The sequence below is a fragment of the Heptranchias perlo genome, chromosome 9 (assembly GCF_035084215.1).
Source record: "Heptranchias perlo isolate sHepPer1 chromosome 9, sHepPer1.hap1, whole genome shotgun sequence".
NCBI lineage: Eukaryota > Metazoa > Chordata > Chondrichthyes > Hexanchiformes > Hexanchidae > Heptranchias > Heptranchias perlo.
The window spans coordinates 84,516,023-84,530,606 of NC_090333.1; the positions used below are offsets into that span (position 1 = coordinate 84,516,023).

General features: G+C 55.3%; 1 protein-coding gene across 1 annotated transcript in view; it reads right to left on the reverse strand.

Annotated features, from left to right (window-relative positions):
* Window positions 1-873: 873 nt before the first annotated feature.
* LOC137324934 (roquin-1-like) overlaps window positions 874-14,584 on the reverse strand; it is a 204,113-nt gene continuing 190,402 nt past the window's right edge. The window contains exons 18-21 of the mRNA XM_067989624.1: window positions 9,468-9,522; window positions 8,359-8,514; window positions 3,688-3,800; window positions 874-1,829 (exon numbers count right to left, since the gene is read on the reverse strand). Of these exons, the coding sequence (XP_067845725.1) occupies window positions 1,688-1,829; window positions 3,688-3,800; window positions 8,359-8,514; window positions 9,468-9,522 (466 nt within the window). The 3' untranslated portion in view covers window positions 874-1,687. The remainder of the gene's footprint in view (window positions 1,830-3,687; window positions 3,801-8,358; window positions 8,515-9,467; window positions 9,523-14,584) is intronic.

Here is a 14,584-nt window from a genome sequence, read left to right on the forward strand (position 1 = left end):
TCAGTGAGAGTCCGAGCTCACAATCCCAACTCCACCAGCTCAAAGCCGCAGAGAAACGGAAAGGTCACTGTAGCAAAGGATCATCCTACTAACAACTTTGAAGGGAACCCTCGAAATCACCCGACCTACGACCCAACCCCTCCCACACTGGGACCCTTGGACCCAATCCCTCCCACACTGGGACCCTTGGACCAAATCCCTCCCACACTGGGACACTACGACCAAACCCCTCCCACATTGGAACCCAGGACCCAACCCCTCCAACACTGGGACCCCAGGACCCAACCCCTCCCACACTGGGACCCCAGGACCCAACCCCTCCCACAATGGGACCCCAGGACCCAATCCCTCCCACACTGGGACACTACGACCAAACCGCTCCCACACTGGGACCCTTGGACCCAATCCCTCCCACACTGGGACACTAGGACCCAACCCCTCCCACACTGGGACACTAGGACCCCAGGACCCAACCCCTCCCACACTGGGACACTAGGACCCCAGGACCCAACCCCTCCCACACTGGGACACTACGACCCAACCCCTCCCACACTGGGACACTACGACCCAACCCCTCCCACACTGGGACACTACAACCAAACCCCTCTCACACTGGGACCCCAGGACCCAACCCCTCTCACACTGGGACCCTAGGACCCCAGGACCCAACCCCTCCCACACTGGGACACTACGACCCAACCCCTCCCACACTGGGACCCTAGGACCCCAGGACCCAACCCCTCCCACACTGGGACACTAGGACCCCAGGACCCAACCCCTCCCACACTGGGACACTACGACCAAACCCCTCCCACACTGGAACCCAGGACCAAACCCCAAGGTTCCAACATTCCCCACCCCCCCACCACCCCAAATCAGCTTCATGTGGCGTTAATCACCAGCAACTTTGCTCAGTTCCATGGGCACGAACAAAATCTCTGTTGCGAGTGATCTTTCAGCATCTCCGTGACCCTGTGGAGCCGGGCATGGCCACACTTGGATGGACAGCCTTCACGGGCCAAGCAAAGAGAGGCAGTGTCTTCAACTAAAGAACGCGTCCAGAAAGTGATAAACCTTTCCCTGTAAGGCTGCTCATGGGTTAGTTAACTTCCACCCTGTGGAAAGCACAATGACAATATTTAAGAATGTTACTTTTCTGGTTGCGAAGGGTCACTGACTTTTCTTTCTCCCCCAATGTAGCTGCAAAGCCTTCTGAGAAGATGTATATCTGAAAGATGTCAGAGCTCCCTTCCACCAGATAGTAACAGCCTTTCGGTAAGTATGTTAGTGGAAGTATTTGCTCCTCACTGCGGTGGAACTAAAAAGGTTCCATCTGTGACGTCGACCTTCGTCACATCATCTCAGAATCCCATGGGAATGTGACTTCATCAACTTGTGCTGTTGCAGGCACAGTCCTGAAGTAGGGGTATATAAGGTGAGATTACTTCACTAAGATTAACCAGGTAATCATAAGGATATGTCCCATGCCTTGCGAGCCAAGGCATGCATGCTAATAAAATAAAAAGTTAATTCACACATACACACAACAACAAAAAAAATATTCGATGCTACTTTGACGCATTGCATCTAGATGAGTGGCATGTCGAGTCTGTCGGTTGCAGTGCTGTTTTTTTTTAACGAGACGTTCGGGCAGGCTTGTCCAGGGCAGGTTGTCGTCTTCGTTAGTTTAAAGCCCGTTCTGTTGGCTGTCGCAGCGATCCGCGGCCCCCTCTGTGTCGGGGGCCGGTTTCAGAGAGGCGGTTTTGCTGGTCAGTGCGCTGACGGAGCCGTCTGTAACGAAGCCGGAGGCCCCGACCTTGGATCCCTCACTGTGCAACGAGAAGAAGAGAGAAGGTCTTCAGAATGTGGGGCGTGGACATGATGGGACTGCGCTTTTACAAATCTGTGGATATGGAAAGCTTTCTCTCCTCAGCCCTGAGCCTCTCCTGTTTCTGAGTCTCTTATTGCTGTGTGTGTAATTCTCCTATTGGGAAGCCGAGCCAGGACTGCAAGATGCCAGTGTTGCTGATACACTTCATTGACATAAGGCAAGTGTCTGGCCTATAGCTGCTTTGTCAGTGGAAATGACATTACTCTCCAAGGCAGCCAGCTGGAAGTACCAAGGCCAGAGATACCCGAAATGTCTCAAAGATCTACACCAGATCATACAGGACCCCTTCACTGCCACGAGATGCCTCCAGCAAGTCTACACCCTCCTTTGCGTACTCCAAGGCGGCCTTCGAGACACACGACAACGCAAAATCGTCGAGCAGAAATTGATAGCCAAGTTCCGCACCCATGAGGACGGCCTCAACCGGGATCTTGGGTTCATGTCACGCTACACGTTACCCCACCAGCGAACAAATGTTATCTGTTTTTAATATAATGGGTCATTTGCTGGCTCTCTCTGCCTTCCGGATGTTTCTGCCTCTCTCTGTGTTTTTTTTCTCTGTTTTTTTTCCCTGTTTGTTTTTTTGTTGAATGTGTATTCGGGGGTTCTGCAGGTGACACCTCTCTGTCTGAACACGGTGATTGCCTTGGCAACGGGCAGTTGCAGGGGCAGTCTGTAAACACCATGTATTGTTCAATATGTATAAATGCGTAGGCTTCAAGGAGCTCTTGAAACATTTGCCTGAGGAAGGAGAAAATCTCCGAAAGCTTGTGAATTTAAAATAAAATTGCTGGACTATAACTTGGTGTTGTAAAATTGTTTACAATCCTTTACTAAAAGCAGAGAATAGAGATAGATCGATTGCTAGAAGCCCGAGTTGATCAACGGCAATTTTGCAGTTGAAGGCTGCCTAAACTGTGACCAACAATACTTTCAGGCTGCAACACAAATTCTAGTGGAATAAAGCAAGTCCAACAATGGAACATAATCAGTGTTAACCCAGTCCAACTCCCATCAGAACACAGTGAAAGGCAACTGTAGTCCAAACACAACCAACCCCAACCATGGCCAAAATACTATCAATATTAAACCAAACCTCGTGTGGAAAATTCAGAACACAGTCGACTAACCCAAACTAACCCTTGCCCATGGTACAATACAGTCAAATTACTAATTAAGAATGCCAGGTAAATTCACCACTGTCCTACACACTCTTTGTTCTCCTTTCTCTGATCTGTGTTGAAAGCAAGACTCATCTTAAAGTCTCCCACTCCAACTCATTCTTTCTCAGGACTTCAAAACTGTGGAACTCTTCACCCCTTTCAGTCTTTCCCTGAGTGCAGTTCCGGGCACTTTGGGTACCCTCTGACTGATCCTGTCCTCACCAGATACAATAATCAGCAGCAAGAACACTGGCTGAACATATAACACATGTCGTGCAAGACAGCCACGCCAGCAGAGAGCAGCTAACTCAGCACAAACAAGAACTGAAGCCGCCTTCTGGTCTGTACGGTTCAGTTCTAACAGTTATTGTTAATCAGGAGCCGAACCTGTTCTCTTCACATACCTGCGGTGAAAGCCTGCATTTTGTTGATGGCAAAGCACCTTTTTTTAAAGTGGTCTCACGGCAAAAATGAGTTATTAAACGGATCAGAGTGAGGCGCGGTCATTCTCAGGGAGTCCGTTTAAAACTTGTGATGCTGCCGTATAATATGTTAGAGATGAAAGAATGTCAATAATTGTCGAGCTGTTCTGGCAGAATCGGTGTGATAAATACCCGCGTCCTGTTCAGTTACCTGAGGGAAGGCTGCAGGTCTTCGGGGGCCTTGTGCTGCTGCTCAGGCTGTCCATTCTCTCCCTGATTGTTAGATGCCAGTTTGTATTGCATGTCCAATGAGGGCCGACTCTCCTGTGGAACAAATATGAAGCATTACACTCTGTTGCAATGACATGCATTTTGGTCAAATCACACAGCTAGGAAGGATGTAGTTACCAGTCCTCCAATACTGGGGACGGTGCAACTCTCTGGCTACCCCACCTGTTGTGAGATTAGCAGATTAAAAAAAGAAAAGAAAGAATTTGCATTTATATAGCGCCTTTCACAACTTCAGGATGTCCCAAATCGCTGTTGTAGCATAGGAAACTGTTGTAATGTAATGACCAGATAATCTGTTTTTAGTGATGTTGGTTGAGGGATAAATATTGGCCAGGACACTGGGGAGAACTCCCCTGTTCTTCTTCGAAATAGTGGCCGTGGGATCTTCAATGTCTACCTGAGAGGGCAGACGGGGCCTCGGTTTAACATCTCATCCAAAAGACGGCACCTCTGACAGGACGGCACTCCTTCAGTTACTGCCCTGGAGTGTTAGCCTGGATTATTCTACATTAGCCTAATCTATAATGTCATGGACAGGTACAGAAAATAATCAAAAAGGCTAATGGAATGCTGGCCTTTATATCTAGAGGACTGGAATACAAGGGGGTAGAAGTTATGATACAGCTATACAAAGCCCTGGTTAGACCGCACCTGGAGTATCCTGGATGACAAGAGATAGAGAGTAAGATGAAGCAGAAAAAGGGGGCGTATTTCAGATGTCAGGTTGATAATACAAGTGAGAACCTGGCTGAATATAGAAAGTTCAGAGGGGAAGTGAAAAAGGAAATAAGAGGGGCAAAGAGAGAGTATGAGAATAGACTAGCGACCAACATAAAAGTGAATCCAAAAGTCTTCTATTGACATGTAAACAGTAAACGGGTAATAAGAGGTTGGGTAGGGCTGATTAGGGGCCAAGAGACTGTTAGTTCGGTCCCAGATTATCGTTTCTCAAAGTTGGAGGCAGAGGGGATGGCCGAGGTACTAAATGAGTACTTTGCATCTGCCTTTACCAAGGAAGAAGATGCTGCCAGGGTCTCAGTAAAGGAAGATATAGTTGAGATACTGGATGGGGCTAAAAACTGATAAAGAGGAGGTACTAGAAAGGCTGGCTGTACTCAAAGTAGATAAGTCACCCGGTCCGGATGGGATGCATCCGAGGTTGCTGAGGGAAGTAAGGGTGGAAATTGCAGAGGTACTGGCCATAATCTTCCAAACATCCGTAGATATGGGGGTGGTGCCAGAGGACTGGAGAATTGCAAACGTTACACCCTTGTTCAAAATAAACCCAGCAACTACAGGCCAGTCAGTTTAACCTCAGCGATGGGGAAACTTTGAGAAACGATAATCTGGGACAGAACTAACAGTCTCTTGGACAAGTGTGGATTGATTAAGGAAAGCCAGCACGGATTTGTTAAAGGCAAACCGTGTTTAGCTAACCTGATAGAGTTTTTTGATGAGGTAACAGAGAGGGTAGATTAGGGCAATGCAGTTGATGTGGTGTTTATGGACTTTCAAAAGGCGTTTGATAAAGTGCCGCATGGTAGGCTTATCATCAAGATTGTGGCCCGTGGAATAAAGAGGGCAGTAGCAACATGGATACAGAATTGGCTAAGTGACAGGAAACAGAGAGTATTGGTGAATGGTTGTTTTTCGGACTGGAGGGAGGTGTACAGTGATGTTCCCCAGGGGTCAGTGCTGGGACCACTGCTTAATGACTTGGACTTGGGTGTACAGGGCACAATTTCAAAATTTGCAGATGACACAAAACTTGGAAGGGTAGTAAACAGTGAGGAGGATAGTAATAGACTTCAAGAGGTGGCATGAGCAGACACATGGCAGATGAAATTTAAAGCAGAAAAATGCGAAGTGATACATTTCGGTAGAAAGAACGAGGAGAGGCAATATAAACTAGAGGGCACAACTCTAAAAGGGGTACAGGAACAGAGAGATCTGGGGGATTACGTGCACAAATTGTTGAAGGTGGCAGGGCAGGTTGAGAAAGCGGTTAAAAAAGCATACGAGAACCTGGGCTTTATAAATAGAGGCATAGAGTACAAAAGTATGGAAAGTTATGATGAACCTTTATAAAACACTGGTTCAGCCACAACTGGAGTATTGTGTCCAGTTCTGGGCACCGCACTTTAGGAAAGATGTGAAGGCCTTAGAGCGGGTGCAGAAGAGATTTACTGGAATGATTCCAGGGATGAGGGACTTCAGTTACGTGGATAGACTGGAGAAGCTGGGGTTGTTCTCCTTGGAACAGAGACGGTTGCGAGGAGATTTTATCGAGGTATTCAAAATCATGAAGGGTCTGTACCAGGGAGAAACTGTTCCCATTGGCGGAAGGGTCAAGAACCAGAGGACATAGATTTAAGGTGATTGGCAAAAGAACCAAAGGTGAAATGAGGAAAAACCTTTTTTACACAGCGAGTGGTTAGGATCTGGAATACACTGCCCGAGGGGGTGGTGGAAACAGATTCAATCAAAAGGGAACTGGATAAGTACTTGAAAGGAAAAAATTTGCAGGGCTACGGGGAAAGGGCAGGGGAGTGGGACTAGCTGCATTGCTCTTGCGTAGAGCTGGCGCAGTCTTGATGGGCTGAATGGCCTCCTTCCATGCTGTAACCTTTCTGTGATTCTATACTGTGTTCAGTTCTGGGCACCGCACCCTAGGAAGGAGGGAGTGCAGCGTAGATTTACTAAAATGATAGCTGGACTCCAAGGGTTAAATTACGTGGAGGGATTACACAAATTGGGGTTGTATTCCCTGGAATTTAGACTATTAACGGGTGATTTGATTGAAGTTTTCAAGATATTAAGGGGAACTGATAGGGTGGATGGAGAGAAACTATTTCCGCTGGTTGGGGAGTCCAGGACTCGGGGACATTGTTTAAACATTAGAGCCGGGACTCTCAGGAGTGAAGTTAGGAAACACTTCTACACACAAAGGGTGGTAGAAGTTTGGAACTCTCTTCCGCAAACGGCAGTTGATGCTCGCTCAATTGTTAATTTTAAATCTGAGATTGATAGATTTTTGTTAACCAAAGGTACTAAGGGATATGGGGCTAAGGTGGGAATATGGAGTTAGGTCACAGATCAGCCATGATCTCACTGAATGGCGGAATAGGCTCGAGGGGCTGAATGGCCTCCGCCTGTTCCTATGATTATCGTCTCTGGAGTGAGGTTTAAACACTCAACCTTGGGGTGTAGAGGGCGAGGGTGCTGCCCACTGAGCACCAGCTGACACCATATCCTGTCCATTTTGTGACAGGTCCCATCTGTTTATACTTCGGTGGGTTTGAGTGTTATGACATTTTAGAGAGACTGGTTGAGTAGAATTATTGAGATTCGACAGTTCTGCAAATGCCCCTTAACCACATCCTGGGGCAGACAGAAACACTGCTGAACTCTACCCCGGCACGGCCCACCCCCCCGGCACACAGAAACCCTTCTTTACGAGTACTCTGCTATTTTTAACTTACCATTAACCAAGTAGAAATGAAGTGGCTGCAATGGCGGAGACTGACAATCAGCTCGTGCTAAAGTCAGGCAAATAATATCCAAAAGGCGGTAAAATCCGGGCCGGGGGCAGGGGCATTAAGCCCCGGTGAGGGGGAGGTTACAGGGGCATTAAACCCCGGTGAGGGGGAGGTTACAGGGGCATTAAACCCCGGTGAGGGGGAGGTTACAGGGGCATTAAACCCCGGTGAGGGGGAGGTTACAGGGGCATTAAACCCCGGTGAGGGGTTACAGGGGCATTAAACCCCGGTGAGGGGGAGGTTACAGGGGCATTAAACCCCGGTGAGGGGGAGGTTACAGGGGCATTAAACCCCGGTGAGGGGGAGGTTACAGGGGCATTAAACCCAGGTGAGGGGGAGGGTATAGAGGGTTAAACTGTGGTGGGGAGGGTGTAAAGTGGGTTGAACCCTGGAGGAGAGGATGTAGAGGGGGATAAACCCCGGAGGGGAGGGTGTAGAGGGGGTTAAACCCCGGAGGGGAGGGTGTAGAGGGGGTTAAACCCCGGAGGGGAGGGTGTAGAGGGGGATAAACCCCGGAGGGGAGGGCATAGAGGGGGATAAACCCTGGTGGGGAGGGCGTAGAGGGGGTTAAACCCCGGAGGGGAGGGCATAGAGGGGGATAAACCCTGGTGGGGAGGGTATAGAGGGGGTTAAACCCTGGTGGGGAGGGCATAGAGGGGGATAAACCCTGGTGGGGAGGGCGTAGAGGGGGTTAAACCCCGGAGGGGAGGGTGTAGAGGGGGTTAAACCCCGGAGGGGAGGGTGTAGAGGGGGATAAAGCCTGGAGGGGAGGGTGTAGAGGGGGATAAAGCCTGGTGGGGAGGGTGTAGAGGGGGATAAACCCTGGAGGGGAGGGTATAGAGGGGGATAAAGCCTGCAATGAGGCTGCTGCTTCATGCAGGTGCGTATCACGTGTTGTGTGTTGCATGTCACGTGTCATGTGTCGCGTGTTGCGTGTCTCTGGGGTGAAGACCTGTGGGGTTGGAGTTCAGTTTGAATGAAGATGAGAGTGTTTCGATCAAGTGGCGATTCTGCCGAGGTTTCACTGCAGACACTCCCCAGCCTGCACTCACCGACTCCAGCTCGTGCTTCCTCTTGCCGATCTCCCTCTCGACCTGGTGCAGCTCCAAGCTCAGCTGCTCACTGGACATCAGGCTGGGCCACGTCGTGTGCTGCTGTGGGCCTAGGGCGACGACCTCTCGCTGCAGCAGCACCGGGCTATTGGCAGCCTGAAGCATGAAAGAACAAGTGAGTACAGGTCAGCGCCATGCAGAAGGGTCAGTGTGTAGCTCCACACTCGACTATTCCAATGCTCTCCTGGTCGGCCTCCCACCTTCCACCCCCCCTAATCTTCAGCTCATCCACAACACTCACTACTGCCCGTATCCTAACTCGCACCAAGTCCCGTTCACCCATCACCCTGGTGCTCGCTGACCGACATTGGCTCCCGGTCCGGCAATGCCTCGATTTTAAAATTCTCATTCTTGTTTTCAAATCCCTCCATGGCCTCGCCCCTCCCTATCTCTGTAACCTCCTCCAGCCCCTCAACCCTCCGAGATCTCTGTGCTCCTCCAGTTCTGGCCTCTTGCACATCCCCGATTTTCATCACCCCACTATTGAAGGCCGTGTCTTCAGCTACCCGGGCCCTAAACTGTGGAATTCCCTCCCTAAACCTCTCCGCCTTGCTACCTCTCTCTCTCCTCCTTTAAGTCGCTCCTTAAAATCTACCTCTTTGACCAAGCTTTTGGTTGCCTGTCCTAATATCGCCTTATGTAGCTCAGTGTCAATTTTTGTCTGATTACGCTCCTGTGAAGCACCTTGGGACGTTTTTACTACGTTAAAGGTGCTATATAAATGCAAGTTGTTGAGATGGCAGGGGTGCCACAATATGGCCGTATGCTCATACAGACCGTGGGGAAGGGGTCATTCCCTGATACCTCAAATCCAAGGGGCCATTTTTCATATGTGAACTGAGACAGTGTATTGGTCAGGATGCTATTCGGCCGTGGGTGCACCACCGGGGATGCCGATCCTGCCCTCGCCTGACGTTCAGCAGTGACTGGATGGTCATCGGGAGCAGGAGCCCTGGCTGATTTTATAAGGAAGAGCCAGACCGATGTGGTTTTTAACCAACGCAACGGGATATATCAACAAGCTTGTCTTAGGAGAGACGTGAGCTGACTTGGGCGAGGGACAGCAATTGCCGAGTTCCTGCATCGGACACACGCTCCAGCCTCCTTCAATGTAGAGCGGAACGTCAGTGCCTGAAATGTGGAAAGCCCGTCCCTCCAGCCTGACACACCCGAGTCCCGAACCCTTTCACCATAAGATGGGAGATTTTGGAAACATTGCGTCTCTCTCCCCCAGAACCTGCACTGAGATCTCTCAAAACCAATCATTTCACTTAAAGTGCTGAACAGGGGGGGTGGAGTTACACGGTGCGGGGGGGTGAGGGAGGCGGAGTTACAGTTACATGGTGGGGGGGGGTGAGGGGGGGGTGGAGTTACACGGTGGGGGGGGGGGGGGTGAGGGGGGGTGGAGTTACACGGTGCGGGGGGTGAGGGGGGGTGGAGTTACACGGTGCGGGGGGTGAGGGGGGTGGAGTTACACGGTGCGGGGGGTGAGGGGGGTGGAGTTACACGGTGGGGGGGGGGGGGTGAGGGGGGGTGGAGTTACACGGTGCGGGGGGTGAGGGGGGTGGAGTTACACGGTGGGGGGGGTGAGTGGGGGGTGGAGTTACACGGTGCGGGGGGTGAGGGGGGTGGAGTTACACGGTGCGGGGGGTGAGGGGGGTGGAGTTACACGGTGGGGGGGGGGGTGAGGGGGGGTGGAGTTACACGGTGCGGGGGGTGAGGGGGGTGGAGTTACACGGTGGGGGGGGTGAGGGGGGGTGGAGTTACACGGTGCGGGGGGTGAGGGGGGTGGAGTTACACGGTGCGGGGGGGGGGAAGGGGGGGTGGAGTTACACGGTGCGGGGGGTGAGGGGGGGTGGAGCTACACGGTGGGGGGGGGTGAGGGGGGGTGGAGCTACACGGTGGGGGGGGGGTGAGGGGGGGTGGAGCTACACGGTGGGGGGGGGTGAGGGGGGGTGGAGTTACACGGTGCGGGGGGTGAGGGGGATGGAGTTACACGGTGGTGGGGGGGGGTGAGGGGGGGTGGAGTTACACGGTGGGGGGGGTGAGGGGGGGGTGGAGTTACACGGTGCGGGGGGGGGGTGAGGGGGGGGTGGAGTTACACGGTGCGGGGGGGGGGGTGAGGGGGGGGGCGGAGTTACACGGTGCGGGGGGGGGGGGGTGAGGGGGGGTGGAGTTACACGGTGGGGGGGGGGGGGTGAGGGGGGGTGGAGTTACACGGTGCGGGGGGTGAGGGGGGGTGGAGTTACACGGTGGGGGGGGGGTGGAGATACACGGTGGGGGGGGCGGAGTTACACGGTGGGGGGGTGAGGGGGGGTGGAGTTACACGGTGGGGGGGGGTAAGGGGGGGCGGAGTTACACGGTGGGGGGGGGTGAGGGGGGGTGGAGTTACACGGCGGGGGGTGAGGGGGGCGGAGTTACATGGTGGGGGGGTAAGGGGGGGCGGAGATACACGGTGGGGGGGTAAGGGAGGCGGAGTTACACGGTGCGGGGGGGTGAGGGGGGGCGGAGTTACATGGTGGGGGGGTAAGGGGGGGCGGAGTTACACGGTGGGGGGGGTGAGGGGGGGGTGGAGATACACGGTGGGGGGGGGTGAGGGAGGCGGAGTTACACGGCGGGGGGTGAGGGGGGCGGAGTTACACGGTGGGGGGGTAAGGGGGGGCGGAGTTACACGGTGGGAGGGGTGAGGGAGGCGGAGTTACACGGTGCGGGGGGGTGAGGGGGGGCGGAGTTACACGGTGGGGGTAAGGGGGGGCGGAGTTACACGGTGGGGGGGGGTGAGGGGGGGTGGAGTTACACGGTGGGGGGGTAAGGGGGGGCGGAGTTACACGGTGGGAGGGGTGAGGGAGGCGGAGTTACACGGCAGGGGGTGAGGGGGCGGAGTTACATGGTGGGGGGGTGGAGTTACACGGTGGGGGGGGTAAGGGGGGGCGGAGTTACACGGTGGGGGGTAAGGGGGGGCGGAGTTACACGGTGGGGGGGGTGAGGGGGGGTGGAGTTACACGGTGGGGGGGTAAGGGGGGGCGGAGTTACACGGTGGGGGGGGTGAGGGGGGGGTGGAGTTACACGGCGGGGGGGTGAGGGGGGCGGAGTTACATGGTGGGGGGGTAAGGGGGGGCGGAGTTACACGGTGGGGGGGGGTGAGGGGGGCGGAGTTACACGGTGGGGGGGGTGAGGGGGGCGGAGTTACACGGTGGGGGTAAGGGGGGGCAGAGTTACACGGTGGGGGGGGTGAGGGGGGTGGAGTTACACGGTGGGGGGGTAAGGGGGGGCGGAGTTACACGGTGGGAGGGGTGAGGGAGGCGGAGTTACACGGCGGGGGGTGAGGGGGGCGGAGTTACATGGTGGGGGGGTGGAGTTACACGGCGGGGGGGTGGAGTTACACGGTGGGGGGGTAAGGGGGGCGGAGTTACACGGTGGGGGGGTAAGGGGGGGCGGAGTTACACGGTGGGGGGGGTGAGGGTGGGTGGAGTTACACGGTGGGGGGGCGGAGTTACACAGTGGGGGGGCGGAGTTACACAGTGGGGGGGGGCGAGGGGGGCGGAGTTACACGGTGGGGGGGTGAGGAGGGGCGGAGTTACACGGTGGGGGGTGAGGGAGGCGGAGTTACACGGCGGGGGGTGAGGGGGGCGGAGTTACATGGTGGGGGGGGCGGAGATACACGGTGGGGGGGGCGGAGATACACGGTGGGGGGGGGGGGGGTGAGGGGGTGTGGAGTTACACGGCGGGGGGGTGGAGTTACACGGTGGGGGGGTAGGGGGGGCGGAGTTACACGGTGGGCGGGGTGAGGGGGGTGGAGTTACACGGTGGGGGGGGGTGGAGTTACACGGTGGGGGGGCGGAGTTACACAGTGGGGGGGGGGGGCGAGGGGGCGGAGTTACACGGTGGGGGGGCGAGGGGGCGGAGTTACACGGTGGGGGGGCGAGGGGGCGGAGTTACACGGTGGGGGGGTGAGGAGGGGCGGAGTTACACGGTTGGAGGGGTGGAGTTACACGGGGGGGGTGAGGGGGGTGGAGTTGCAGGGTGGGGGGTTGGTGAGGTGGGGTGGAGTTACACGGGGGGGGGGGGTGAGGGGGGGTGGGGGTGGTGAGGTTGCACGGTGGGGGGGGGTGGAGTTACACGGTGGGGGGTGAGGGGGGGTGGAGTTACAGGGTGGGGGGAGAGGGGGGAGGTGGAGTTACACGGTGGGGGGAGAGGGGGAGGTGGAGTTACAGGGTGGGGGGGTGAGGGGGGGGTGGAGTTACAGGGTGGGGGGAGAGGGGGAGGTGGAGTTACAGGGTGGGGGGTTGAGGGGGGGGTGGAGTAACAGGGTGGGGGGGTGAGGGGGGGTGGAGTTACAGGGTGGGGGGAGAGGGGGAGGTGGAGTTACACGGTGGGGGGAGAGGGGGAGGTGGAGTTACAGGGTGGGGGGGTGAGGGGGGGGTGGAGTTACAGGGTGGGGGGGAGAGGGGGAGGTGGAGTTACAGGGTGGGGGGTTGAGGGGGGGGGTGGAGTAACAGGGGAGGTGGAGTTACAGGGTGGGGGGGTGAGGGGGGGGGTGGAGTTACAGGGTGGGGGGAGAGGGGGAGGTGGAGTTACAGGGTGGGGGGGTGAGGGGGGGGGTGGAGTTACAGGGTGGGGGGAGAGGGGGAGGTGGAGTTACAGGGTGGGGGGTTGAGGGGGGGGGTGGAGTAACACGGTGGGGGGAGAGGGGGAGGTGGAGTTACAGGGTGGGGGGGGTGAGGGGGGGGTGGAGTTACAGGGTGGGGGGAGAGGGGGGGGTGGAGTTACAGGGTGGGGGGGTGAGGGGGGGGTGGAGTTACAGGGTGGGGGGGTTGAGGGGGGGGTGGAGTTACACGGTGGGGGGGGGGGCTGGATCTAAACTCTAACACCAGCCCCCTCGGGTGTCGAATCAGTTGTCGTGCTCTGGATTTGTCCCCCACCCCGATCGAAGGTCCTTACACAGACACACAATATCGTTTATTCAGACAAGCTGCACCAAAATAAAACATTTAAAGCCAAACTCTGGGGGAACATTTCAGGCAGAATTTCAGTCCTCCACTCGCAAACATGACCCACTGTTACCTCCTACCCCACAGTGGAGATTCCCAGCAGAACTCTCAGCTGATCGATACCCAGACCTGGAATTGAGGCAGTCTGTTCTCATGCTGGACGAGGTGCTCAATTCATCATGTCTGATTGTTCCCAGCACCACCACCCACAGTCACATTCCTCCATGGCCTCGCCCCTCCCTATCTCTGTAACCTCCTCCAGCCCGACAACCCTCCGAGATCTCCGCGCTCCTCCAATTCTGGCCTCTTGCCCATCCCCGATATTTATCGCTCCACCATTGGCGGCCGTGCCTTCAGCTGTCTGGGCCCTAAGCTCTGGAATTCCCTCCCTAAACCTCTCCACCTCTCTCTCTCCTCCTTTAAGACGCTCCTTAAAACCTCCCTCTTTGACCAAGCTTTTGCTCACCTGTCCTAATAGCTCATTATGTGGCTTGGTGCCAAATTTTATTCTGATAATCGCTCCTGTGAAGCACCTTGGGACATTTTACGACATTAAAGGTGTGATATAAACGCAAGTAGTTGTTGCACCTGGAGCCACCACCGTTACTGCGTGTTATTTGGAGTTGGAGTGGACGTGGTAGGAGATATTCTACCAGGTTGCCCTACCGGAGCAGAATCCTTTAGGATGGATGTGTCGGTCGGAGACACGACTGCAGCACTGCAGTCCTCGTCCTCCGACCGAGAAGCTCACTCAACGTGCTCTGGGACGAAGATGCGAAACCTGAGTGGGTTTATCGGTAACTGCCCCATCTGCGGGGGGGGGGGCGGGGGCTGGTGGGGAGGGCTGAAATTTCAAGGCAGGGAGTCTGAGAGGTAGGCCTCAGGCCTGGCATATTTCCACACACACCGAGCTCTCGCCATATGTGACCTTAATAAAGGCCAGCTCCCCACACACAGCAGAACCTCCGCCTGCCTCTGGTTTTAATGATTCGGTTTTTTTTTAAAACTTGCTCTCTTTTTCTGCCGGGTTTATCACTCTTTGGATCTGTTCCCTCTTGTTCGATTTGCTCTGGCACGTTCCTCTCTGTGAGTACTGAGGCAGGGGACACTCATTTCTTACACCCGTTCAGATCCTGCGACTCGTGCCCAGCCCCCTGGCTGCAGCAGACAGGGTA